The 27,855-nt window shown below is 41.0% G+C and overlaps 1 protein-coding gene across 1 annotated transcript; it reads left to right on the top strand.

The window, feature by feature from the left end:
• The first annotated feature begins 182 nt into the window (after positions 1 to 182).
• qsox1 (quiescin Q6 sulfhydryl oxidase 1) lies at positions 183 to 25,981 on the top strand. Its single transcript, XM_079351484.1, has 13 exons — positions 183 to 725; positions 1,439 to 1,539; positions 3,353 to 3,401; positions 3,652 to 3,754; positions 4,251 to 4,341; positions 4,672 to 4,817; positions 8,022 to 8,156; positions 8,235 to 8,364; positions 15,230 to 15,349; positions 17,340 to 17,478; positions 18,681 to 18,857; positions 23,820 to 23,981; positions 24,668 to 25,981. The coding sequence occupies exons 1-13, from the start codon at positions 434 to 436 to the stop codon at positions 25,435 to 25,437; spliced, it is 2,415 nt and encodes an 804-aa protein (XP_079207610.1). The 5' UTR covers positions 183 to 433; the 3' UTR covers positions 25,438 to 25,981.
• The last annotated feature ends 1,874 nt before the right edge of the window (positions 25,982 to 27,855 follow it).

Here is a 27,855-nt window from a genome sequence, read left to right as displayed (position 1 = left end):
TGTCATGGAGATCACTTAATTCACTGACGGGTGGATCCATGTAATGAGGGGAAGCTGAGTCCTAAGTATCTGTTTTCATTCATAACCGTTTTCGATGGCAAGACAAGAGTACACTTTGGTACTAGTGATAGTTTTTATTTTGCAATTCCATTATTATTATCGTTATTATTTTCTAGAGAGTGCCTCGTCTCTTAAATCGCCTCACATCAACCTTTCTTGATGATATGAATCAGAACAGGTCATGTGGACGGAGGGAGTGTTTCTGTATTAAGCGCTGTGTTTTGGTCAGGCACTAACTGGGCGGGAGGGGGGCAGGACCCGTGAAGTCTGCTGCTGCTGGCCTGGAAAAGGAGACGGAGAAAAAAGCAGAAACTTTTTGAGGCAGAGGTTGAGAACTCGCCGTCGCTCGCTGCAGCAGTTCGGACTGAAGAAGATGGCGCAGAGCCTCGGCCGTGCCACGTCTCGGTTTACTCGTGAAATACAAATAAGCCCCAGAAAGAAAGCAACATTTGCAGTAGCTTTGTGTGTCTGTCTCGTTTTTGCCTCTGTCGCGGATGCTGGACTGTACACCACTTCTGATCAAGTCATCGTGCTGAGTCCGGGAAATGTGGACGCGGTGTTAGTGAACTCTTCAGCAGCGTTGGTTGTGGAGTTTTACGCGTCATGGTGTGGACACTGTGTCAACTTTTCTCCCTATTACAAAAGTCTGGCTCGAGATATCAACGGTAAGTGCAGCATGTCACGTAGCTAAAGGTGTACACAGGTATTAGTCCTGTAGACGACTGATCCATAATGTACAATGTTGTTCACTTAAGTATTGTATTCACATTGTAAGCTGGTTCAACAATTACATGTCATGTTTAGCCTTTTGATATTGCCATGGAATCAAACTGTATTTTATCAACTGCTTAGACCAAGCTGTTTTTGATCTGTTAATTGGAGCATATGATCTAATGAAGGTTTTTATTCTGCTCTGCACTGTGGCTCCATATCACATCCTCCAGCTAAGTTTTTGTTGCTGCAGCTCATGGGACAAAACAAATATCACACAGCCATTGTAATAAATACAAATGAGATCATGGTCAATCAGGCCTTAGTCATGGGATTATTTCAGTCCTTAAAATTTTAATCCTGAACTGATCAGTCAGCTGCAGTAAGTACCTTTGTTTGGTCCGATAAACCTGTTGATCATATGTAAAATGGCAGGTTGAAATGTTGTTCTGGAAAGTTTCTCATTACGCCAAACACGAACTCTACATGTCATTAGTTAGCTCACACTTTATACATTTATTATGGAGGGTTTATTGTAAAATGGCAGTGGTGAAATGCTCCTTGGCACACCTGGCAAAAAGACAAGACCCCATCAAGTGAAATTCGACATGACACTAAATATTTACCATCTCTCTGTCTCCCCCTCCCTTTATTGGTGTCTCTGCAGAGTGGAAGCCAGCTGTGGACCTGGCAGCTTTGGACTGTGCTGAAGAGGTCAACGTGAAGCTCTGCGCAAGATTTGGAGTTACGGGGTATCCCACTTTAAAGGTATTAAAAAGCTGTTAAAGCCTGGTCCAAACTATTTTGGACCAGCATATTCCAAATTCGGTCAGGAATTTTGCCCAAAATACTGAAACCTGGCCCAGTCAGTTTTCCCAGGTTAAAAAATGTCAGCCCTAATCAGATGAGATGTTTGTTTGCAACAATAATAAGTAGACATTCAGTCTACATTAGACATTATTTTTCCCTCACGTCTAGGGATTTAACGGGTCACTGAGGTCATGACTCAGGTGGTACCTCTGTTTTTGAGCCACAGTTTGGTTCCAAAGGAAAAAAGTAACATAAAGTGCTGGATGCATATTTTCTTAATTACTGTAATTTTACCTTGAGCAGACAATAGTACAGGTTATAGTAAAACGTATAGCTGTAATAGTTATTTAAAGCCTGTAGTGTTGAACCATTAAACATAAAAGATAATAACCAAAACAAAGTTATGCAAAATAAAAATAAAAAACATGGCATTAGGTGTCATGAGAGATCCATCCATCTGTTGTTAGTGAACAGCGTTTGCAGTGGTTATTTGTGCTGGGTCACTGCTCCTGTACCCCAGTAAGGTTTATGCTCTACGTATGGAAAACCAAAACCTCGTCTGCAGTTTAGAGCTGGTTATTGTCCACAACCTCACAATTGAGCTCTATTTCAATTCTTTGGGTCAGGATTTAATTGTATTCGATATCCATTTAATACTAAACATAGATGACAGAAATACCCAGATAAGCACTTACAGTACCTTCTGATATGTGTTAAAAAATCATGTTTGCATTATCTGTATTGTATATTTAGAACAAACAAAATCAAGTGTATTTTATCTTTGCATTATTCTTTAATAAACAAAGAATAAAACATTTAGGCGTAGTTTGTAGAAGTACAGTGGCACCCACAGTGCCTCCTCTGGAGTGGGGCGCCATTACGATGGAAATAATCGATCTCAGGACGATATTGAAGTGGTAAACAAAAATGGCAATGCATTGATGAATAGATATATTTAACCAGCCCCAGTTACTTCTTCAAAAATAGGGTCAATGCAATATTTACTTTTAACCATAATTGACCATACTTTATCCATCCTCTATATTAGTTTATTTTTTACAATGTGTCATTTCTGAAGTAAACGGTGACAATTCATCTGGAGTTAAAGTTTTGTTTATATTTTAAAAATGTAATTTTTAGATTGAATTAATAAAAATTGTCTTTTTGAGGCATTTTCATTTGGATACTTCAAAAGCAGTAGACTCCCCTGAGTAAAAGTGTTATTGTTGTTTATTCCCTGTGTCTTTTGTATAATTAGAACTCAGTGTACTCTTGTGTCATTATTCGTAGGAGTCTTACTCCCTATTTTAAAGGGATTATTTCGATCTAGAGCGGCGTTTATTCTCAGTCTAGTTAGCTTTTTCATGATCAGCAGCAACACTGTTCAGGCTTCTAGCAACATCTGCATATGTGTTTGATATTTGATCAGTTATTAGTATTGTGTGTGTGTTTGTGTGTGTGTGTGTGTGTGTGTGTTTCCCCTGCTCACATTCCTTGTCACTCCTCGCTGTCTTCCAACGAAAGCCGTTGAAACAAAGAGCTCCTTCTGAATTCAACTCACAATGAAGCTTCAACATCTGCGACTCATTTAAACCAGGAAGGGCTGAGGGGTCAGGGCAGGCACAGGGAAAGCTGCCCCCCCACTACCAAACATTAGACAACATAGCTTTGGTTCATTCATGGCCGTGTGAGCGAGGGCCGTCTTATCGGCTCTCCCTTTCTCTCTATCTATTCTCTGAAACTGAAACTGTCTCTTTCTCCCTATATACAGTTCTTCCATGCTTATTCAAATGCTGGGGCTACAGGACAACCCTTCGGAGGTACCACTTCTACTACTAAACACATGGAATCTGTTTAGATCTAATATAAATAAATAAGCCCTCATGTTATATAGAGGATGCAGTTTTAGGATCAAGTAGGTCAGAATAGAGATATGCATGTCAATATCAAAGTGATATCAGATATGTAGTTCTGTTTTTCGGGCTAAGGTCAGCGTGTACATCATTGGATACTAAGATTGCAGAGTTGTTCCTACCGGTCGTCATGCCTGTGTTTATCTTTGACCTCCAGTTGCACATCGTGATGTTAGGCGGCTCCGTCAGAAGGTCATAGATAAACTGGAAAGCCATAAGGAGCCCTGGCCTCCTGCCTGCCCTCCGCTGGAGCCCACCAGGTACAACAACAAAAAAAGAAAAAAAACGCACACACACAGTAGATTGTAAGATTGTTTCTTTTGTTTCTTTTGTTAAATCAGTCTTTTAAAGAACATGTTTAAACATGTTTATTTAAAGCCAAATTTAAGTAGTTTTTTTTTTAAAGTGTCAGTCTTTCTTTTAAGCTAAATTGAAACTCTAAACTGTTTTTTTTTTTCATTTTGTTTTTACTAAACCAGTAGCTGTTCTTATTGTCCCTTTAGGATTGATTGACGACTTTAGGGATCAATGATTCTTAAAGGCTTACTGACAATGATGGGTGATTTCCATTGAAATCTTTAAAGCTGTGTTGTTGTTTACATTAAGCACCGGTATACATATATTTATTTATGTTCTGTTTTTCTTACCTGCTGAAAAAACAAACTCAAAATAAAAGCAATAATAATTAATGATTCAACAACTCTACAGTAAATGTTTGATTCAGCCACTTGGACTTCCTATGTTCTCTTTCTGTAGCGAAGCCGAGCTTGTCAGCTTCTTTGAGAGCAACAACGTTCAACACCTCGCTCTGATCTTTGAGGAAGCTGGTTCCTTTGTCGGCCGAGAGGTATCAGTCCATGTTTCCTTCAGCCTGAGCTCTGTGTTTCCTGCTTCTGTGGAATAGATTTGAGTTTAGGCAGCAGGGGATGCATGGTTTTAAAATGACTGAATGAAGTTTATTCCATCCATGTATAACCATCCTGACTGACGTTTACAACTTTTATCAACAAGTGATTTTTGGTCCAAATAAGCTGATGTATCGTTTGTTTGAAAGAATAATTTCCCTGGTGCTCTGTGATAGGAAATACTTAAATATCAAAGACAAACAAGACATGAAATAAATTGAAATTGAACATGATGTGAGTCTTTTTTCGTGTGTGTGTTTACATTTGTTAAGGTTACCCTGGACATGTTGCAGTTTGAGAACGTAGCTGTGCGGAGAGTCCTGAGCACTGAGGCAGGTCTGCTGTCTAAACTGGGAGTGACTGACTTTCCATCCTGCTACCTTTACTATCCTGGAGGCAACATCACCAGACTTGAAGTGTGAGTACCTGTGCGCTTCAGCTGTGAAGCATCCTGAATACTTGCATAACAAACTCAATGGACCTTGATTTGTCAAACAAGTTGATGGAACTTTCTATGACTGCTTTTACAAACATCCGCCCGGCCTACTTCTCTGGTATAGGATGTGTTGTGTTAGTTTGCACAGCCAATATAAACCAGCTGATTCAAGTTTGTTTTTTTCATGCAGAGGATGTTGAAGATGTGTTAAATTGTGGGACACGTCAGCCTTTCTCCACCATGGCCTTAGCATTTGAACATCTGTCATGATAGCCACACTTAGCTTTACCGTTCTTTTAGAGAGATGTCATTTTGTAATTAGACATCATTTTAAAATGACTCTGCTTATCCACGCTTCTGCTCCCCTGTGTTTTTACTTATTTTCCTCATAAGGTGAAGTTCACCGATCATGTAGGTATGTATGGACTGCACGAGTCTGACCCTTATATCACTTTTGTTTTTAAATGTTAAACGACCAACATTCCTTCCCCATTCATTTCTATGTGAAGCTCTGGCAAACTTTCACCCAAGCGTGTTTCTTTTCCCGTCCGACATAATAAACGACAAAATATCTGTGCGGGTGGGTGCGTTTCAACGTCACTGCAGTCTGTGTTTTGAAACACAATAAAAACAGCGGTTTATGTAAGGCAGTGAAGGATTGTGCAGGACGATTCAGTCGGTGCCTGTGAAGCGTCTCAACATGAACGTTTATTAGTCCAGCAGCAGCAGCTGCTTTGGGATTGTTCTTCACCTGACAAACCTTCTATGTAAACATGCAAATATCCGAGGGCAGATAGGGACATAAACATTTGGCTGAGCAAGTAACAAGCGCTCCTCTCCTACTGGAGGAAACAATGCCATTATCTTCACTTTACAACATGCAGAATTGAATGTGTGCTCTGTAATGTGCAAGACATGGTTCAGAGTTGAAGAACAGTAGTGCTGCTGTTCGTCTTGAATTCTGCGAGCACCACACAGCAAAGGTTTGTTTGAATAGTGCACAAAGCTTTCACGGCAAGCTATTTAACATTATTGTTTGCATTTTTAAATGTATGTTTAGGAAATTATACTTCCCCATCCTCAGTAATAACATTTCAAATGAACAGACAGAGAAGGCTCGAAGAATCCAAACAGCCTTTCAAACAGGAGAATAAGGAATACATTCTCTCATTTTGTATACATCGTAACATGGTGTCAAACTTCTTACAGTAATTTCCATTTAGCTTGAGCAGAAATAGACAAACACCAAGTTTATCTTCCTTTAGTGTCTATTGTTCTGGAGGTGACGACTTTGCTTTCCACAGAAACCCTTCATTATCCAAACCCTATTCATGAGAATACTTTTAAACATCTGGACTCTTAATGGGATCAGAGCATCAAAATCGCTCCCATTATTCACTTTCATACAGCGTCTCTGATCATTTCTCACCCTGCAAATTCATCTGCTGTTCTCTACCTCTTTGTTTGGCGGTTTCAATAACTTGGCATGCAGAGAGGACTCTTTTTAGTTGACAAATGCAAAAAGGGAATGATTTATTGCTGATTTATTTATTCACCCTCCATCTCTCCCCTTCCAACCCCCCTCATCTCCATCACTGTACAGAGCCGAGGTTTTTTAATTTCTTGCATGAAAACAATGCCATTGCTTTTCTGGCTTCACCTGCCAAACAAGCCCCCCAACCACACACGGCGACAGATGGCCTCCCATCATCACTGAATGTCTGATTGATCCTGGGAGAGCAAAAGGGGGTGCGTGCAATGTGTGTGTGCGCGCGCGCGCGTGTGTGTTGTTATGAGTGTACAGGGGCGTCTCGTATCCGTCATGCATGTAATGTGTGCTGGTCCCAGGTGAATGCATTCCCTCCCATCCCACCCTGATGCCTGCCTGCCAGCCCCTGGGATCGCTGGATGAATGGCTCTCCCTTCACATCTGTACACTCCCACCAGACACACAGGTGTAATTGAGTCCCAGGCTGGTGTGAGTGAGCGTGAGCCCTCAGTATCCATCCTCCTTATTACCATCCTGCTCCAGCTTTTACGATGCCCACCCTTTCTCTCTCTCTCTCTCTTTCTCTTTCTCTCTCTCTCTCTCTCTCTCTCTCTCTCTCTCTCTCTCTCTCTCTCTCTCTCTCTCTCTCTCTCTCTCTCTCTCTCTCTCTCTCTCTCTCTCTCTCTCTCTCTCTCTCTCTCTCTCTCTTTCCCTTTCCCTCTCTCTTTCCCTCTCTCTTTCTCTGACAAGTGGGGAAGGCAAATGAGAGGAGGATGTGAGAGGTGGAAGGTTACAGAGGGAGACAGAAAGAGAGAGCAGTGACTCCAGTTGCGGCGTCGTCACACGACTTAATGATCAGCAATCTCTCTCAGTTCCACGATACTCTGGCACCATCTGCTCAGTGTTTGAAATGCATTCCCGTAAGTGTGTAAAACACATGCTGAATATCACTGGTCATAAAACATTTGTTTTTAGCGCCGTATACAGCTGAAACAAAATGTGGAATAAAAAAATGGCCTTGGTATGAGGTTGTTGCTGGTTTAAGTCGTGGGCATTGTCGTGGCACTCCGTCTCTTTCTTTGTCCTCTGTATTTCTGTACCGTCCTCTGTATCCTCTGTTGACTCTGTTTGGAGTCAACTCACAGTATTTGCAACGCGAGCGAAAAAACAAGACAACTTTCCTTCGTTTCAAAAGGTTTACTGAAAAAATGTCAAAGTAAATTTTAACAGTTTAACAGAAGGTCTAACGCACGGTCAAAAACCTGTGAAGCTTCCATTAATATTTGAACTAATAGGTTCAATAATAGTGGTTCAATAAACTAAAATGTTTTGGACAACCAAACAATGTATACATGTATGATGATAAAACATGTCAGTATTCTGCAACCACTTCTATGTTGTGTCAAAGTTGCATTCAGTTCTTCTGTTTTTCACGAAGGTCATTGATGAGGGAGATGTTAAATTCTTTTGAATTTAATGGAAGAAGTCTTTATGGACCATTCTTTATAAATCTGGTCTGTACAAAACTGTTGGGAAGTTGGAACCACTAAAGGAAGAAAACAAATCAGCATGAAACATTCAGACTTTGAAACAGAGGGATCCAGATGAAATTAAATGATACTTCTGTGTATAGTTTATAATGTATTTTTATTTCAAGTGCTCAAAGCATCCATCTCACTTGTCCTTCTCTCCCGCAGCAACATCGAGGCTCGTACTTTCTACTCCTACGCCCTCCAGAGGCTGCCCGGAGTGTTGAGATCAGGGAAGCCTCCACCGGTCCCCAGAGACGTAAACACCAACACCACCCAGGAGTCCTGGAGAGCCTTTAACAAGTAAATACAAACACGAGACTCTCTTTCTCTGCTCACTCTCACATCGTTTACTCACATGAAGTTTGCTGTTGCGTTCAGTTCCAGGGTGTACATGGCAGACCTGGAGTCCACGCTGCACCACTCTTTGCGTCTGGAGCTGGCTGCTCATTCTGTCATCAAAGGAGAGGCCCTGATTTCTCTAAAGAACTACATCTCTGTCCTGGTTAAGGTAAAGCTACAACGGAGAGCACTGTCTGCAGACACACTGCACACACGCACCCAAATAATATACATACTGTACAGCTTATTCATTAAGAAATGATCATATTGTGTTTCTTTAGACTTACTGCAAAATTCCTAAAGATAAAATACAATATCAGGCCTAAATTTTTCAATAAATAATACAAAAATAAAATTTTCAGGTCAATAAAAATGTTTTCTCATTTGTGCATATTGAGCAGCATTTTCAATTCTTACTCTTTACGTTCTTAGGGGAAAATTTATCTTTTTTGTCTTTGTAGACGTTGGTCAGAGAATAAAATTGTAGAACCCTTGGATCCAAAGAAAGCATGAACAGTCAGCAGCACAACGTGTAGTAACAGCAGGTCGACAGCAGGTGGAGAGTGAGACAGCAGAATGTGTGTGTACACACTGACACATTGGAGCCGTTGTTTCGCTGCTTGTGGCTTCAAATGTATAAAATGTATCCTTCCCAATCCGTTCACATCGTTAGGCAGAGTTACCCATTCAGTTGTTTGGACAGATACGCTGTGTTTGTCACCAACAAACCCATGCACACTTATTCACATTACTGAAAGCCAGAGTGGACGCTATTGACTGGAGTAGGAGCACAAAGACTCTCTTGGGTATTGTTGACCCTCTTGATGTTGGCTCCTAGGGGGATTGAAGCGTGGCTGCCAACCACTCGCTGCACATAGACTTTACACAGACTGATAACTAGCAAACCTCCCTTTGCTAACAGAAGCACAACTCCTTTCTTATTTGTTGAGAAATATTTCTCCTGTCTAATTTCCTCTGACTTGTGAATGTGACAGCCCTCTGTTCCTAAACACCCGACCTCCTTTATCCTCTTTAAACCTGTCGAACCTTTCCAACCACTGTTGTTTACTTTGCTTTCTTATGAAATGTTTTTGCTGGGTTTATATTTGTTTTGATGGATCAGATTCCAAAGGTGACCTGCTTCAGAATGCTTCCTTACACTCCTTATTGCGTGCTCGCCTTGTTCCCTCTTTTCATCCTGCTGAGCTGAAGTGTGCCAGCCATGCAAACATGTGGTGATGATGAGGCCTGACCTGCTAGCCCTGTCCCTTTTGGCGATACACCAGGCTGTCTCGCTGCCCGAGTCTGCCACCAATCTCTCTGATTATATCTCACTCTCTAGGGAGGCATTGTAGCAAGCGTGTGTCAGGGCTCGAGTGTGTGTGTGTGTGTGTTGGGGGGGGGGGGGGCTCCAGTGGTCTCCCATTAGCTCCAGCTTGTTTAGTCAATAGCAGCAGGTCCCTGTGGTATTTTTAGCCCGCACCCCTACCAGAATGGCCCAGGCGCTCAGTCGGGCTTTGTGTATGGCTGAGGAGGCTGTCATTGTTGACTCGGCTGACTTGTGACAGTCCTCGTTGTCGTTTGACTGAGCGATCTCAGTACAAAGAGGCTGAATCCTTTCAGTCACTCGGCTTGTTAGAGACACTTGACATGTATGAGAAACAAGCAGGTTGTGAAACTGAAGGCTCGTAGTCAATACTCATGGGAAAAGGAAACGCCGATGAGCCTCTTCCTGACATCTACAATTGTAGAGAATATGCGGAATATAACAACACGTCATCAATTCTTTTGTTTAGTTTTTAATGATTTGAAAATGACTTGGGTTCAATGAAGAAATGTGCTCGCTGTAAAAGCCTTCTGTCTTCCTGATAACTGACACAATATGTAAAAACAGACACAGTGACCGGCTGAGTCGTTTGATTAGATTAGATTAGAGAGAGAAAGTGAGTCATAACACTGTTACCTCAGTGCGACTGTCATCACTACACACAGGTGACACATTTCCCCACTCATGAGACACTTTTTAATTCTGGACAAAGAAATGATTGGTGTATTTTTATTTGGGTATGAAAGTGTGTATGTACTATACATGCAGCTCTTATTTGTCGGGCTGCTGCTCGTTGTTATGTTCATGATCAATTCATCTGAGGATCATTTCCTTTATCAGATGCCATTGTTTATTTTTTTGTTTTGTTTCAACATTCTTTAGATGAGCTTTAAACAGTCAAACATATTTACTTCTCTCTTACAGAAAGGAGGGACAAAGCACAAGCACTCACATTTGAGAGGCTTGTTTATTCGAATCTTCAGCAGCTTTGAGTTCAAATGAATCGAAACAGTGAACCATAAATAATCTGGATACAGGAAAAATCCATGTATGGATTAGTTTACATTAATCTCCTCGTCTAGTAATATTCAGTGATTCTCTGTTTTGTCTAGGAATTGAAAAATCCTTCCTGTTTCCCATCCCGCATCTCAAACATGTCAACAGAAAAATGGTTTGGTTTTCCATTCTTTCTTTTTTCTCTCTCTCCTTTGCACCCGGCCGTTATATTACTAGATTGAGTGTCTTGTCAGGCTGAAGCCGGATTTATGTATCCTCTACATATGAGGATTAAAAAAGTGGATCTTGCGAAGCATGAGAGCATTACAGCAAGGTTTTTAAGGATTACACCTCTATCCTGCTTTTCTTGAAAGAAGCCCTTCAGGCCAGAGGGTGCTGAGGGGCCGAGGAATAAAACAAAGAATTAGGGGGGGGGGAGCCTTCGCCCTTCTCACGCCAGAGCTCAGTCTAAAATGTTTTCTTATTACCGAACATGCAAACTGTTTTTTATTGAGTCCAGCTGTACATGTGATCTTGGATGTACTGCACATATTGTTTTCATAATCGGATCCTCCATGTAATTGTTGATTCGTTGTCTGTTTTCAGCAGTAGTCAAACAAAAACAAGTTTCCACCATGTGACACGTGTACACAGGGTCTGGCCTGGTCTGCCCTGCTGAAGCCAACAGATGCCTCCCTCTCAGGACCCTCACCACAAGGAGCTTGTGGTTTCTCAAGTGCTGCTGATACTAATCGGATCAGGAATGACATATTGCCGGGGTGAAGGGGATTGTCATGGTCCAAGTGGGACGGGGGCTGGAGGGACACAGGGTTACTGTGTGTGTGTGTGTGTGTGTGTGTGTGTGTGTGTGTGTGTGTGTGTGTGTGTGTGTGTGTGTGTGTGTGTGTGTGTGTGTGTGTGTGTGTGTGTGTGTGTGTGTGTGTGTGTGTGTGTGTGTGTGTGTGTGTGTGTGTGTGTGTGTGTGTGTGTGTGTGTGTGTGTGTGTGTGTGTGTGTGAACATTAAGACACTATTACAGTCAGTTTCATATATGAACTAACACGCACCCTTGAGTCAATAAAAAATATATCTCCATTATATATTTTTTAAAAATTCTGACTATAAGTACAAAAGTGCACATTATGTTTTTCATATTATATTTATAATGTCTATTTTAAAATGAGACCCGTTTGTTTCAAATGTGTCATCTGAAAGGTTACATTACACTCCCTAACTCTGACACTGCTGCCATAGTTAAACCCTAACTCAGCGTTATTTACGGGGGGTGTACTGTAGTTTCATTTAAAACGGGGGGGGGGGGGGGGAAATTTGTGAGACATTTTTGACCGCTTCTTCTTTATGAATACTCGATAATTTAATTTAATTTAAACTTACTACTTCATCTGAATATGCAATGTGTGTATGTCATCAACGCTTGACACTGTTTTTCTCTTTAAATTGACTTTTTTTTTTATCTTTGATTACATTTTGCATGTTGATTGACAGTGTTCGTCATCAATGATTAAAGGGAGGTACGCAGTAAGAAAAATAAATGTAAGATAAGACAAAGTGTGAGAAAAGCAGAGCATCATGACCCTGACTGAAATCTGAGTCCAAGCTGACTCTTTGTAGTCTTAAATGGGGTTCAACAACCTTTGTGTTATAGGGTGATCAGCAGGCCCGCAGAGCTCATGAATAGTGATGCTTTGGTGATGCTGAGTTAAACCCATTAGTTGGAAACACCTGCGTTTTCTCTTCTGCTTAAATTCATATGACTGTTTAATGAGCTTTTCCGACTGGTTGGCAGCTAGACCTCAGATCCAGACCTAAACCTATTATATCACTCTCCCAGCAGTGAGCTGCACATGTTACAGGCCTTTGTCTGCTTCTCCTTCAATGTTGTGTTCATGTAGGGAGGAAATACAGTATGCTATGTTGATACCTGTTATAGTATGAATAGTAAAGTAAATATAACATCCATAATTCTTTTAAATAACGCGTCTGATTCGTATTTCTGTGAGGGAGTCACCTTTGCGCCAGTCTTCACTAGATGAGTAAACCCTCAACACACACAGCCACCACATTTTCAGGAAATAAAGTTAGATCATTCTGTGGTTTCAACTTTTATGTCAAAATGTGGAAATTCTGGTTCTCATCACACATTATTCCAGCCAGGTTGAAGGAGGGGGAACGATTTCTGGCAGAGTACTGTGGTGCACATGAAGGGTCACAATCAGAGCAGAACTGTTAGCCTTGGACCAGGAGGTCTGAGCAAATCACTGAGGGTCTGGTTAAGTGGTCGGGGTGTAACACACTGATCCTGTTAAAAGTGATGAATAGGCGGCTGAGCCAGAGCCCGTGAGGGGTGTGTGTTAGTGTGAGAAAGTTCACCATTGTGTTCAGACGCACAGAAGGACAAATGGTGTAAGACGTGAGGTCAACATGTCCACATGTCGCATGACAAACTCTGTCCTGTTGTCTCCATATATTTGTTAGGAGTTGTCTTTTTTTTCTTAGATGCACCAGAGATGGCCAAAGGAAAAGTTTAATGATGATTTTACCTGAATGTAAAAAAAAAAAAAAAAGTGAGATGACAAACCATATTGCCAAGTCAAGCCAAAGAGTAATGCACAGAGCTAGAGAAAATGTCTTGGTCAATACCACCACTAAGTTATTTGTCATTTACTTCGTTTTAGTATGGCGTGAATATGTACTTTTTTTTTGCTTTGGCGGGGAAAAAAACCTAAACATGATGCAGCCAGCTTCTCGATAAGGGACTGTTGTTGTTGTTTTTCACCTAAGAAATCAAAACGTAACTTGATTAGATTTAGGCCGAGGCAAAAAGTTACTGTGGAAGAATCCTTTGTTTGTTTACGTCTTGGAAAAAAAGTGTATCCCTCTGCGTTGTGTATTTCTGGGAATAGGATCATTATTATTAACCAAGAGGCTTATAGTGAGAACTTCTTTTATCGTCTGTACAATACGGAAATCTTTAGTTTCTTTTGTCAGTAAAGACACGTTTGTCTGTGTCTGTCTTTACTCTGTCATCACTGGTCTCAGACGCACATCAGCTGGATTTCCTTTTTCTCCTCAGGTTGCCCACTTTGCTAGCGACAGTGTTGTGTTTCGTCCCAGTTGTGGTTGCTACCATGGTACTTTGTAAAGACAGCAGGGGAAAGCATTGAGTACTCAGGTAACTAGGTGGTTGTTAGTGGCTTAGGAAATGGATCTTAATAGAGGAAGAAGCTTAAACTTAACTGCTGTCTCATTTACTCACTTTCTTTGGAGGGACTGAGAGTAAAAACACGCAGACCCCTATTTTTTTTTACAGCAGTTAAAGTGTGGGAACAATATTGTTCAGGATGAGATGCCTGCTGATAATCTTGACAGTACAGTTTTTTCCTAAATAGAAGACAATAGATTTTTATTGTCATTAGATTTGATAAGATAAACTTTGTCTGTCCCAACAGTGACAGAGATTCTCCTTTAATTGTTGTACAAAAAACAACAGCAGGGTAGTAAGTGGCAGCACAGATACAACACAGAAATATTAATAAAACCACATTTGAAAAACGGATAACTTTAAAAGAACAACATTGACACAATGGTAAAATGCACTATAGCCTGGGTGGATGGGGTCTTTTAGAACACAGCTGGCTTTCCTACAAGCCAGTCAGTGTATACATCACTGAGGGCTCGTAGTTTCTTCCAAAATCACCCGCTCTGCTGCTCTTCCCACCCGCTGTAGGTCCCTCCTTTCCTCTGCTGTGCAGCTGCTGAACCACACAGTGCAGCATTAGATCAGGAGGCTTTCAGTGGTGAACTGATAGTAGTTGATGAGCAGGGGTTGTGGGAGGTGAGCCTGTCTCTGCTTCCTGAATAAGTGGAGCCTCGCAGGGCTTTTCACATGTGGTAGGAGATGTTTTAAGGTCAGCTGAGATGTGAACCATAAGGAACTTGAACCCTCCCCACATATCCAGAAAGCAGAGTTTTCAGTGTCAATTTCCTCATTCCACAATAATTTATTTGGTTTTTGTTGTGTTTAAGTCCTGGTTGTTATGGGAACACCACCGTATCAAATGATGAACCTCCTCCCTGCAAGCTCTCTCATTCTCAGTCCTACTATTGGGTCGCCGTTGGCAAACTTTACAATGGTGCTAGTGGCGTGAATGGGGAAGAGGGAGTAGAGGATGGGACTGGGGACACACCCCTGCAGTGTTACTGTGTTCAGGACCAGAGTGAACAAGGTGGGGTTTCCCATCCTCACACTTTGGAGTCTAATATCCACATACACAGGGAACTGCTTAAGGCCAGTTTGCTCAATTTTTACTCCAGTTTATAATGAATGATGGTATTGAAACTAAAATCAACAAATAGCAAACTTACATTATGTGTTCTTATGGTCTACAATGGTGATGGGTGTGTGAAGTGCTGTTATAATGGCATCATCTGCTGTGGATGTTATGACTAAAATATAGTCTAGTGATGAGACTTCCGCTTTGTGAAATAACTATAAACGATGTTAGTAAGAATTTTATTATATAAGTGAATATATTTACTGAATAAGTCATTTCTTCATATTGTTCAGTTATTTTATATAACTAATAACTTATAGATGAATCAAAGTTTTTCTAAAGATACTTTTGCTCCAAATCTTTGTCAATTCTTGAAGTCAACAGTCATCTTATTCTCTTTTGTTTTTTAATCTGCAGTACTTTCCAGGCCGTCCAACCGTGATGAACCTTTTAAGATCTGTTAACTCTTGGCTTAACCAGGCAGGCGATGAGATTTCTTATGAGGCACTCAGAGAGTTACTGGATAACACAGCACAGGTGAGTCCAAGACAAATAACAAATACATTTGACCTTTTTCATCCCTTTGGTGAAGTTTTTTTTGCTTTTTATTGTTTTGACCGTAAAGCCAACATACGGATCCCCCTTTTGTTCGTCAACTGTTTCTCTTTCATATCTTTTTGTTTATCTTTGGACTCTGAACTAGTCCATCCATTACATATTGCAAAAAGAGAAACAAATGCAAATTATAATTTTACAAATAACAGACTTTGAATGGAAATGATACCCACTCTGTTAAAGAAATGACAAAATAGAATATCTAGGTATATCAACATTGACTTTGTCCCCCACAGTGCCAGCGTATACAACTGAGGAGCTATGTGCTGTTGTTTTTGGAATGAAGCCTGCATGCCTTCAGTTTATGCCCCCCACGCAAATTGAAACAGTCACTTACTTACATCATTAGCTTTTAGCAGGCAAATCAATTGATCAATGAATCAATGGGAAGGTATGAATAGACTTCGGCCGGGAGGAAATGGACTCTGTACAGACACACATACACATAGGCTACAGAAAATCTTTACTATTGACATGTGAGTAACCCTGTCAATCACACAAGTGATGGCAATGCAGTGTGGCGAGAGAAACGACTTTATGTCAAAGAAAATATCTTATTGGATCCAACTGTGGCTGGTGGTTAGAGATCTGGATGGCTTCTGTTCATTAGTGGAGGGCTTAGCCATTAACCTGAGATTGACTTCCTATTGATCAAGAAAACTACACGGAACAGCTTTCATTAAGTTACACAGGTTCAGTGATGTTGTGGAGACTACTTTTCAGAGAGTCTCTGGGATTTAGGGAATACCACATTTAAGCGAGCTGTTAACCCTTAATATTAATGATTAAAAATGTAAAAATGTCATGGTGTTATTTCTCTCAACACTGTCTTTTATCCTCTAATCTGTGACACTTGCTAAGCACATTCACTCCTGCTGATGTGTAAAATAAGGGTTTTGAATATTGACTAACTTTTTTTTAAAGGCACACATTTCCTCAAGTATACACAAGTATTTTACCTTTAATTACATCAAATTAAGTAAAATGTTAATTATGGTTGATTGAAAAATGTAATATCCACATTTTAAGCTAGCTGTCATGCCCAACACAATTAAAATTGGTTGTGCTAAAATTCACTAGAGTGGACAATTTGTACATGGGGCCTATCTGTTAAAGTTACAAAAACGTCTTAAAGTGGTTTGCTCAAATCAAAGAACTAACAGATTAAGTAGTTATACGTAATGTTTAAAAAGTAGAAATATCTAGCTAAAGTAATGTATGTTCAGTTCAAATAACTAGATAGAGTAATGAACACAGTTGACCAAGCTAGCAAAAACTAACTGCTGTAGTTATCCAAAAGTTCTGCATAAACTGCTGGTAGAACTTTTAGATGGCCTATAGCTAGCTCAAGTAATCCGTAATCATTAAAAAAAAAAAAGCTTTAAGCCACAGACAAACACTAAGAAGAGCTAGTTAAATAAATAAACAATTAATAGTTAGCTTGTTATGGCTCGCTTAAGTAAGTCATGAACAGCTGCTAACTCAAATTATAAATAGTTGAAATGTCAGCTGAATGCTAAGAATAGTTAGGAAAAATAAACATGATTGAAACAGTGAGCCAAAGGTCATTGGTAATGTTTGAAATGTATAACTTCTCACATGAAGTTGGCTGTGAGTGCATAACCATCCCTAACAAACCTAAGCACTTATTATAACAATAGAAATACGAAAGCATGTCAGGGAAAGGGGCTTTTTAACAGTTTCAAGGAAAGGAAGTATAGGCTTATCAGGCCTTAATTAAAGACACAATACTTGTGGGTCTGTTTGATTTCATTCTCCAGGGTTTGTTGAAAATGTTAATTGCAGGTAGGCTATATATCAAACAATAGGTGCAATAATAATTTGTTTTCTTGTACTGTTATTATTTTTAGTCTATATGTAATGTCTGTGTGTCGAATTGCTTTTCTCTCAGTCTCCAGACACTGCTTTGCCTGAAGGCGCACGCTGGGTGGGCTGTCAGAGTTCCCAATCCCACCTGCGACGTTACCCATGTGGGCTGTGGACTCTCTTCCATGTTCTCACTGTCCAGGCCAAGACCACTGGAAGCTCAGGTACACACACTGATATTGTATTGCTTCTTGAAAAGGGCCAATGAGCTTTCGTGAAGATGGGGTACTGCAGGACTAAGAATAAAGCTTAGTCCACAAAACATTTCAGAAATTAATTGTTTACAGTTTTTTGTTTTTACACTGACACTATTTAACACTTTATAGAGAAAGACCTAGAACATACAAAGAAGTATATAAATATATTGGTCAGAATTGTTTTTTGTTTTTTGTCCTATGCTTTGTCGTTTTGTCTCTGCTAAAATTGAGCCTAATTGTGACTGTGTGAAAAGGGATTATGTAAGATTAGGGGAATGAAACAAACACACACACACACACACATTCACACACACACACACACATCCACAGAGGTTAATCCCAAGGTTTACGGACCATCATGTGACCTGCAGATGGACGGGCCAAAAGGGGTGTCCATATGGCACCCCACAGACCACCAGCTTAATAGGTAAACACACACAAACATACTGTACAGAGTTGGCCATTACATTGCATTCATTTATACACATAAACTTTGGATTATTAAAGTTAGGAACAAATTGTTCAACGTTTGAACCAGAAAATAATACAATTAGTGCATTATTTTCACAAAGAGCACACTCAAACACACTTCCAAACACACTCCCACTGTCCGTTTGGTTCATCTAAAGGTCTTGCTAAGCTGAGAACAAAAGCATACAGGTTCAGGGAAATATGTTTATGGACTGTTGAAGTCCTGAGACAACAGCCTGGCCACCATTCACACAGAGGGTTAACGTCCTATAATCTCTAGATTGGGTTATCCTGTTCGTAGAGCGCATTCATCTCAATAATGGTTAACCCAGCTCTCTGTGACTCCTGGCCCACATAACCGTGGGAATCCAGGAAGCTGTGGACCTGCAACTCCATTAGCAAGCTGACAGGCTACAGCACATTTTATAATGTACAGAGACCACTGGCTTTACAAGGACAGGGGATTGTTTGGAGATTTATCCAGGGAATAAAATAAAACAGAGAAGGTCATCTCTGAGATTTTGCATTCAAACTTAGTCTCCTTCTGAATATCTTGTTAAAAGTTACAGGACACAGACAGAAGTGTTTGAAGTGATCTAAGAAAGAAAATAATGATCGCATTGCAGCATCTTTTGTCTCATGTGAATCAGATTGCTGGCTTGGGAATTAATTGGTTTATTTTTATTTTTCCTTCAAAGATTCCAAGGAGGTGCTGAGTGCGATGAGAAACTACGTCTACAGCTTCTTTGGCTGCAGGCATTGTGCTGAGCACTTTGAGAACATGGCAATGGAGGGTCTTGCAGAGGTGAACACATTGTCATCAGCGATCCTGTGGCTTTGGTTAAGACACAATCGTGTCAACAACAGACTGGCAGGTAGGAGTCAGCACAAACATCCTTGACCCAAGATTGCAACAAACAAAAATAGGTGACATCACCTGATAGGACACCATGTTCACTAAAACTCTGGCTACCATCTGATGGTCTGGAAACTCTTTTGTTTTGAATGTCATACTAAGCGTCGTACATTAATCATGCATAAAAAAACTTGATTACTTCATAAACGTATTCAAATGATCAAAACTAAGATCAAGATTATGTCTCTGCCCTAAATGTTCATGGTCAAGTTTTTACTTGGAAAATTACTTGGCCTGTTTTCTAGTCTTCAAAGTGTATTTTTTTTCAGCAGTTTATGAACACCAACATTTCTGTAGGTTCAGCTTCTAAGTGACAAAGGACAGAATACAAATACAGAAGACAGGCTGTTTGACTGAGAGACGTTTTGAAGCTTAAGTCGATCTTGCTGAAGGTTTATGTTACACACCTTAGTGTGCTAAGCTACCAAGTCCTCCTCTTCGCCTTTGCTCTTTTGACCCTCCCCTCTACTTACTAACTTCCACAATTTAAGATCTTAGCAAACCAAATTTCCGAGGGGATCTTTTAGATCCAGTTTCCTCTTATTGTCAGTTAGCCTTTGTAGTACGACTTCGAGGGTGAGGGGAGGAGGAAGCAGGATCCTCAGATCAGACACCAGCTGTCACCCCGTCTTAGCCCTCCAAGTATCATCTGCTTCTGCCTCACCCCTTTTCTCTTGACCCCCTCTGCTACCATCATCCTTCTCACACCCTTACCATCCTTCACTTCAAACACACTGCTCCCCCCCATACCTTTAATAGTCATTAAACATCCTTACTCGTATCTTTTTTACATGTATATCCCAAAATGCTGCTGTTGCCTCTTCCTCCCATAGACTGGATCTGCATATTTGAGGAGTCCAGTTAAATGGAATTCTTTAAATATATTGATGTTTAGTGGTTCACACAGACATGCAAATCTTTAAGCTTTTTAGTGTGCATCAGGATAAATGTTTTAATTTCGCCTCTGATCCTAAGTCCAGACGACTCTTTACTTTTTTGTTACATGTCAACTAATTTTTTTCTCTCTGTGTCCACCCTGTCATATCAGCATATTACTTCTGCACACCACCCTTAAGAGTGTTAAACAGCTCCGCAGCATCCCTCCTCCCTTTGTGTGTTTGTATGATTTTATTAGGCATGAGGCTGTCATTAACAGCCCACTTTGTTAAATCATGGTCTTTTGTTTGTGTTGACTGCCCCCTCTTCTATCTCAAGGACAGCTTGTGTCCTGAACAGCAGGGGCCATGAGGACACCCGTCCCAGTGTGTGTCTGCTCCCCAGGCACTTAAACACTATTCAACCCTCCACCCTCATCCATCCGTCTTCTCTCTCTTCCTCTGTTCATGTGGCAGTCCTTCTCTCTTTCCACTCATCGTCCCCAGGGGCTCGTATCCTTCGCTTGACAAGTAATAGCAAAGCATCCTCACAGGACGGGTCCCCCTGGAACCAGCCCTCTCTGCCCACACACACACACAAACACACACAATTCCCAAGGTATTGTGTGACAGCAGGTGGCAAACATCACGACACAAGCCACACACGTGCCCCCCCCCTCCCCCTCTGTTTTTCCTCCCCTCCTCTTAATCACACACACACATCCTTTCCAAGCATGGGTCAAGTTGTGGCGTGTGGCAGGGGGAGTTAGTCATGGTGGAGGGTGAGTCAGGGTCCACAGGGGATAAGTCGGGTGAATCAGAAGGAAAGAAAAGGAGGAGTTGAGTGTTTGGCTGCATTTGTAGCAATGAGCGTCGCCATCTCCCTCAGGACACTCACTTCATCCAGTACCCCCTCCTCTCCTCTTTTGACTAAAGTGGAGCTCTATAGCAGGTCTCCCCGCCCCTCCTTTCAGTAGCATTCATGCATGAAACTGCAGCTATTTGTAAAGCAGCCGAACAATTAATTTAGCTGGCAACAAAGAGGCCCCAGGGCCCTCTGCTTCCTCACAGCAGCTGAATTAAGAGCGTGGCAGCTCAGTCCTGTTGCTGCTTGTCAACAGGCGCAGACTGATTCACATTTCTACAGACAAAAACCGCTCCGAGCTGCAGCAGGCAGGGCTTCGTCCAGAACTGCTCACAGTGTATGTGCATTGTTGATGCAGGATAACCCTTTGGTGTTAAGGCGAACTGAGCAGCCTTGCAATTTTTTTTCCATTTTAGTTATAAATCATATATTTAATGTGTTATTAAAACGGTGTTGAGTTGTCGTTTTTTTTGTGATAATGGCCTTAAAGAAAAAGAAAAGGAATGAAACTACTTTGTTTCCTTTTTTTTTTCTTTCATCAATTGATGATCCTCCCAAACCTATTTTTTTTGTCTTCTATTTTTAAAATGATTTAATTTCTCACCATACAACTATTTTTTTAAATATTTAAAGTGTACATTTCCGCTCGTGGAAAACCTTTTCGTACCCTTATGTTTGCACCCTTTGGCCTGATTGTTTGTTTGTTTTAGCCATCCAACCTAAGCATTAGATCTGTCATCCAATCATCAGAATTCGTGGTTCAGAGTTTTTCATCCCTGTAATTAAAACAAGTGTAATATGTCTGACATCATCTGTACTCCCCGTTCGCCATGATGGCTCAGTATGCCACACATTGCAGCTGATCCTCACTTACAGAATTAGTGCTGAGGAAGCTAGTTTGACGAGCCGAACAATACATATTTATACCTGATGAATATGTATGAGCGGCGGTGATGACATCTCTGCGACAGGCCTTTGTGGCATTCTCAATCTGGCTGCTATGGCTAAAGTCACCCTGGCTGCAAACGTGGCAAGCTGATTAGAATAAGAAATGAGATCTGAGGGATCTTGGGCGTGTGTGCGCGCTCTCACCTGCTGAAATGTATAAAAGCCCCCCAACACACACACTCACAGGTTTCAGCCCACCCAGGACACCGTAAAATTGATGTATCCTTTATGTAAAGTACTGTATGAAGAGTACATACACACATGCATATGACTGAGATTAATCTTGAACGCTGGCGCGATGGAGGAGGGAGCCAGGACGGAGGTGGTGGAGGATGTAAATTGACAGTGTGGAAAAGTGACAGACCTGCTGCTGCTCTGCTTTTTTCCCCCTGTTTTCACACACATATATACATACACATAAACGCACACAAAGGTGGGTGACAACAAACAATTTATTACTCCATGCTGCCCTGTGTTTGTGTTCGTGTGGGCATTTGTGCAGAGTGTGTGTGCGTGTGCCTGTTCCTGTGCCAGTCTCTTTGCATAGCTGCAGTGTGTGTGAGCATGTGTGTGTATGTGTGAGATGCTGAAGGTGTGAGTGGGCAAGCATGTTAAAGGAGAGAGTTTTCATTTCATTAGAAGGGCAGCTCCCCTCTCATGTTCAATTTGGAGATTGGACTTCGCTTCAAAGGGGGTGTGAGGGGACAAGACAGGTGTACTGAGGTCTGCTGCCTGAAAACAGGGATTCTGAGTGTGAGTGTGCGAGTGTGTGTGTGCACACTTGGGGAAGCTGTCCACTCTGGCCACATCTATTATCTCGCCACCCCTCCCACTGGGACATCCCAGAAGCCCATTGATCATTGTTAGACCCTGTCATGCACACACACACACACACACACACATACACACACGCAAAATATCAATCCCTAGATTACATGCACACACTGACAGATGATTTACATATACACACTTAAAACACATACATACACATATGCATATGGGCACTTAGTTTTTACGAGCATTGTGACAAGATCAAATGGGCTCAGCGCAGATTGCATCCAGTCGTCAAAGCACTTATATCTTCAAGTCGACGCAGCAACAAGGAGAATAAAAGAAACAACAATGGATGAGGCAGTCGGCTTGGTTCTTTATGTTGTTTGTTTTCTGCATGTGGCAATGAATCTGGATCCATGCAGTGTTTTCTAACCTTGTATATCGTACAATTAAAGTAAAACAAAAAAAAGCTTTCATCAGTTTGTCAGTGTGAGAAAGACTTTAACATAGCAGGAGAAGGGAAATGAATTGGCCACAAGGTGTCAATCAAAAACAAGTACCGGTACATAAGAAGTGAATGTTCTTGAATTGTATATGAAAAGTATTGTAAATGCAGAACATCCAAAGTCGTACAGATGCTTACAGAAGAAATGTTCCCAGAAAGATTAAGAAATGTTATTGATTATACATTTAGTATTTCGGAAGTTAAGTGCATTTATTTTTTAAACATGTCTGTACTTTAGAAGGACCACATTACACTTTTTTTTTCGAATTCATTTTCAACGTCTATGTTATGCACTACTGTTATGCACCTTGAGCACTTGTGGTACTTTGTGTGTTTAAACTTAGTTGGCAATAACCTCTGATCTGATTCTGATATTATCCTTATTCATTAATTAATGAACAGCAGTTTGAAAAGCTGTTTCTTTACCTTTTTAAGAAAAAAGCAGGCATGAGTTCAAAACTGACTTGACCCAAGGACCACCCAGAAGGGGAGATAAAGGGAAAAGCTTTGGCCCAGTCACATTGTGGTAGCCACAAAAAGGCTCATCCTAAGTTTGAGTTTTATTTGCTTTGGTATAATGTATTCCCCGTTTCAAAGTGTAAACCCCCTCTTGTTACAGTGTCATGACCTTTTTTGTTGTTGTAATGTTACGGATGTAAGCGGCACCAGAGGGACTAGCCAGGAGGCTAGTGCTAACAGTATTGATCGAATGTGCATACGCTGATTTAAATCACATCCTGGGAGGGCCCACTCACTGGGCATGTCAAGGGGCCCAGAACATTTTACAATCAAGCCTGCTCTCACCATACAATAGTTTTTATTTTTCAACTATAAAGATCCCCTCTGATTTTTATACTTCATCCTTTTGCCCTATTTTGATTGGTGCTCCAAGCACTGAAGTGATGAGGAGTCTGTTAGACAACACAATAACAATACTTCTGTTAATCTGTGAAGGTGCTTTGAGCGAGGACCCTGACTTCCCAAAGATCCAGTGGCCGTCTCCAGAAATGTGTCGATCCTGTCACTCAGTGAAGGAGAATGGGGAGCACAGGTGGAACACCGAGCAGGTTCTTCCCTTCCTCATGTCCTACTTCTCCTCTAGCAGTATCCTTACAGGTACGCACTTAAGTTTTGTTTCTGGAGGGATTTATGTTCTAAATTTAAAGAAATCTGAATGACTACAGAAATACTTTTCTTCCCACCTGCCTGTCTGACCTTGAAATAGACCAGTGCCTTTTCTCCTTGAATGTATTTCGATTGAGCGGGAAAATAGAAAATAGAAAGGCAGAAGGAGCTACCTGTGGAAACAGGAGTACAGGAAATAAACGAAGAACACATCTGGCCAAATTTTATCAAATGAATTTTCCAAATCATGTCAAAGCTATTCAAAAAGCTGATGGATGATTTAAATTTTAGGTTTAGCTATTTTAAGAGTTAAGATCAACTTTAATGACACTCACTTGGGGGAATCCATATATTACAGCAGCTTAAGGGCCAGAGTAATCAGATGATAAATACTAAAAAATAAGAAACCATACACAGTATTTAAACCTTTTGCTTATTCAGACATTACGTGGATGCTTATTTGCTTTAAAAAAGCACAAGTTATTTAGAATATAGATGGTTTTAAATATGATGTATTATGAGGAGTGAAAAGCAGGGAGAACTGAATTGTGGTCAATCATTAGAGAAGGCAAACCTTCACATGGCCAAAACCCCCCAGAGAAGCATCTGTGAGGGGGAAACAGAGGTTATGACTTCAGTAATAATGAAATGTTTCCTTCTTTTCCTCACCTTGTCAGACTACCTGGAGAGTGAAAGTGAGATCCTTGCAAAACAAAAGCAAAAACATGCGAGTCGGCAGCAAGCTTTAGAGACTCTGAAACGTCAAAGGACAACCAGGGAGGTTATGGACTCCATGACTCTTTCCCCTCCACAGCCCTCAGTCCAGGAAGAGGAGGAGGAAGAGGAAGAGGGTCCTCAGGATGAAGCAGTTGCTGATCAGGCGGTGGAAGGTGGGGAAGTAGCAGAGATGGAGGCCAAGCCAACATCTCGCACCAAAACAGTAATAGAGTCGGGCCGGCGGCGGGCCAACGTCAAGCCAAGCATTGTTGGAATGAAGATGCGAGAGGTGCCAGAGGACATTGTAGATCTTGATTCATTTGTTAACCAGCACTACAAGGCCAGGGCGCTGCAATTGGTCGCCTCCAGGGTAAAACAACGCAACCTGCAGCGGAACGAGGAGCAGGAGCCCGGGCTCGTGTTAGGGCTCGGCATGGATCTGGACGTAGGGCTGGGTATGGTCGGCCTGCAGCCAATAGACGAGGACTTTGAGCTCAACCAGCGGAAGCAACTACGGAAACGAGACCTGACAGGCCAGTACTTTGACGAGGAGGCCGAGCTGAACCACAGGAGGCGCTGGATGATGTCAGTGCTGAGCATCGGATTCTCCAGACTGGACATCAGCCTGTGTGTCATTCTTTATTTCCTGTCCTGCATGTGTCTTCTGGCCATGTACCTTTTCTTTAAAAACCGCCTCAGGCTCAGACGCTCAAAGGTAGTCTCGCCTTGAACCAAAGGGTACCTAGATTTGACCTGAGTGGACTTTGATTAACATTCATTAGGGTCATGTATGCTAAGATTCAGGTTAAGGGGATGTGTTAAGATTAGTGCCCTCTTAGGACTTCCACTTAACTGTTACCTGCAGCAGAGGTAGATGACTGGGTGTTTTAGTTTAAATATTGTAGAAGTGTTTCTGACTGGAGAGGGAAAATTTAAGAGATGCCTTCAAATCTTTAACAAATCACCTCAGTTATTCAACCTTATACTAAATCTGACTTGGGCTTTTCAGGCAACACCTGAGCTGTGTAAAATCTGTGTGTACATATAGATCTATGCTTCTATAGGAGAGTTGTGTTTGGGGGTTTTGTCTGAGTTTGGGATAATGAATCATGCTTTATTCTGATTGACCACTTATGAAGGATTAAACCTGATGTGACTGATGACTGAACTTTTTATGCGTATGAAGTCAATGCAACTAATTAATTTTTTACTTTACGTTTTTACTGACATCAATGTCAATTGTTGAAGACTTCTGGGATTTATTTTGTTTATATATATATATATATATATATATATATATATATATATATATATATAATCTTATGGAAGAGTGAAGACATCCTCCTCTGCTACCATGTGTACTTTGACCAAAAAAAAAACTTGAATTCTAATTATTTTAAGAATACAATCAACAACACATCAATGATCATTAAGTGATTCAAGAAAAATTTCTGTTATATTTTAAACTGCAGATGAACGTTTATGTTGTTGATTAAATATTTTCATTTGGTACTCAGATAGGTAGATAAAAATAGTCCCAATGTTTTTTGTTTGTTTGTTTTATTAACTTGAAGTCTGATAGGTGTATTAATGTGTCCAATACTGTGAATGGACGGGCAGTTCAACACTATGTTCCACCAGAGAGGACCAGATCACCTCTTCTCGTCCTGGCTCTTTTTTCAGGTGGCTCCCCGAGCACTACATGAGCGTTATGTCACGTCTTTGAATATGACATCATACTGCTGAGTTCACATAACAGCTACTCTGGTTCTTAAAGAATAAGCAGGATTTGTTTTTGGCATGTAAACTATGGTAAATGTTCCCTTTCTCAATCTCAAAGACACTGTTTTCAGTTTGATTCTGTCTGAATCAATAAAATTATTTTTGATAAGTATGCATTGTTTTTTTCTATTCACTGATCTGTCATTGAGTTGTTTCATTGGTTGGGGAAGGGATGAAACCTACTGTGTCATTCTAACATTTAGTTTGAGAGACGAGGTCAACTTTCAAGGGGTTTGTTTTGTTGTGCAGATACTTTTCTGTTCGTATTTTTTGTTTTTAACCCAGTCTACAGGACAAGAGGTTAGGAGGACCAGGGTGTTACATGTAGAAATGGAGGGGGTTAAAGCATGCAAGGTTGAAGGAAAAAGCCTGTTGCCATCTGCTGTGCAGCGCAAGCTAAATCCTGACAATTTCATTGGGATTATAGCAAGTGAGTAATCCAGCTTTCCTTTAGGACTAGAGGGAGAGATTACCCTTGAGGATTAGCTCCCTGCAGATAATAAACTTTATTAAAACGCAATCGGCTTTTGTGGGGCTTCTTCCCTCACACACTTGAAGGTGGGCTCCATGGGGGAGGTTTGGGAGGGGCCCCTTTGAGAGAGAAACATGGGGCGAGTCACAGATAAAAGGATGGATGGAGGACGAGGGTTTGATGTCGTACGGATTACAACAAGCCCATCTGAAGGACAACCGATGCTTGATCTTGAGCTTTGAGTTTCCTGGAACGATGCCTTGAATTCCCCTGACTCCTGCCCCTTACCTTCACCCCCAACTTGTCACAACACACACACTTAAACACACTCATCTCCCTCAAAACCCCGCTCCATCTCTTCAACCAAAGCATCAGCACTATGAGAGATTTTGATGGTGAATTAGTTAAGGCAGTCGATTTCTCTAACACAGACATGCAAACACACACACATGCACAAGAGGCTGATTAATAGCTCTACATCAAAGGAGAGGAGCGTCGAGGATGAGTAGCTGTGGTTGTAACTTGCTCTGCAATCAAACTGTAGTTTCAATCAGATGCTCAATGACACATCATGATTGCCGAAATGGGAGTAAAAGGGATAGTTTATCATGAGAAAAATATTTTGTTAGAGATATATATTTTTTTAATTATCAGATGTCCTCTTAATTTTTAACATTAGAATTAAATTGTATTTTATTTTATATTTTTTAAACTGTCCGATGTAACTGTTTGACATTTAATGTTCTCTTTTTCAATTCATGAAATCATTACTTGATGTCTGCTCTTGGTGCTTCTCTCCCACACCTCTGATCTGTTAATCTCTTTAAGTTTACCTGTTTGTTATAGGATTGGAGTCAGCCGTTGCTCTTGTGCTGCTTACTGTACAGAAGCCCT

This window comes from Symphodus melops (genome assembly GCF_947650265.1).
Source record: "Symphodus melops genome assembly, chromosome: 8".
NCBI classification, from domain to species: Eukaryota; Metazoa; Chordata; class Actinopteri; order Labriformes; family Labridae; genus Symphodus; species Symphodus melops.
Note: the sequence above shows the minus strand (reverse complement) of the source record. Positions and strands in the feature narration are given on the sequence as shown.

What these genes read in the sequence shown, in the direction of transcription:
- qsox1 (XM_079351484.1), top strand. Translation starts at nt 434, where the DNA reads ATGGCGCAGAGCCTCGGCCGTGCCACGTCTCGGTTTACTCGTGAAATA. An exon ending in AACATCACCAGACTTGAAGT is followed by an intron (nt 4,818 to 8,021) that starts GTGAGTACCTGT and finishes TCTCTCCCGCAG; the next exon opens with CAACATCGAGGCTCGTACTT. An exon ending in CAAGACCACTGGAAGCTCAG is followed by an intron (nt 17,479 to 18,680) that starts GTACACACACTG and finishes TTTCCTTCAAAG; the next exon opens with ATTCCAAGGAGGTGCTGAGT.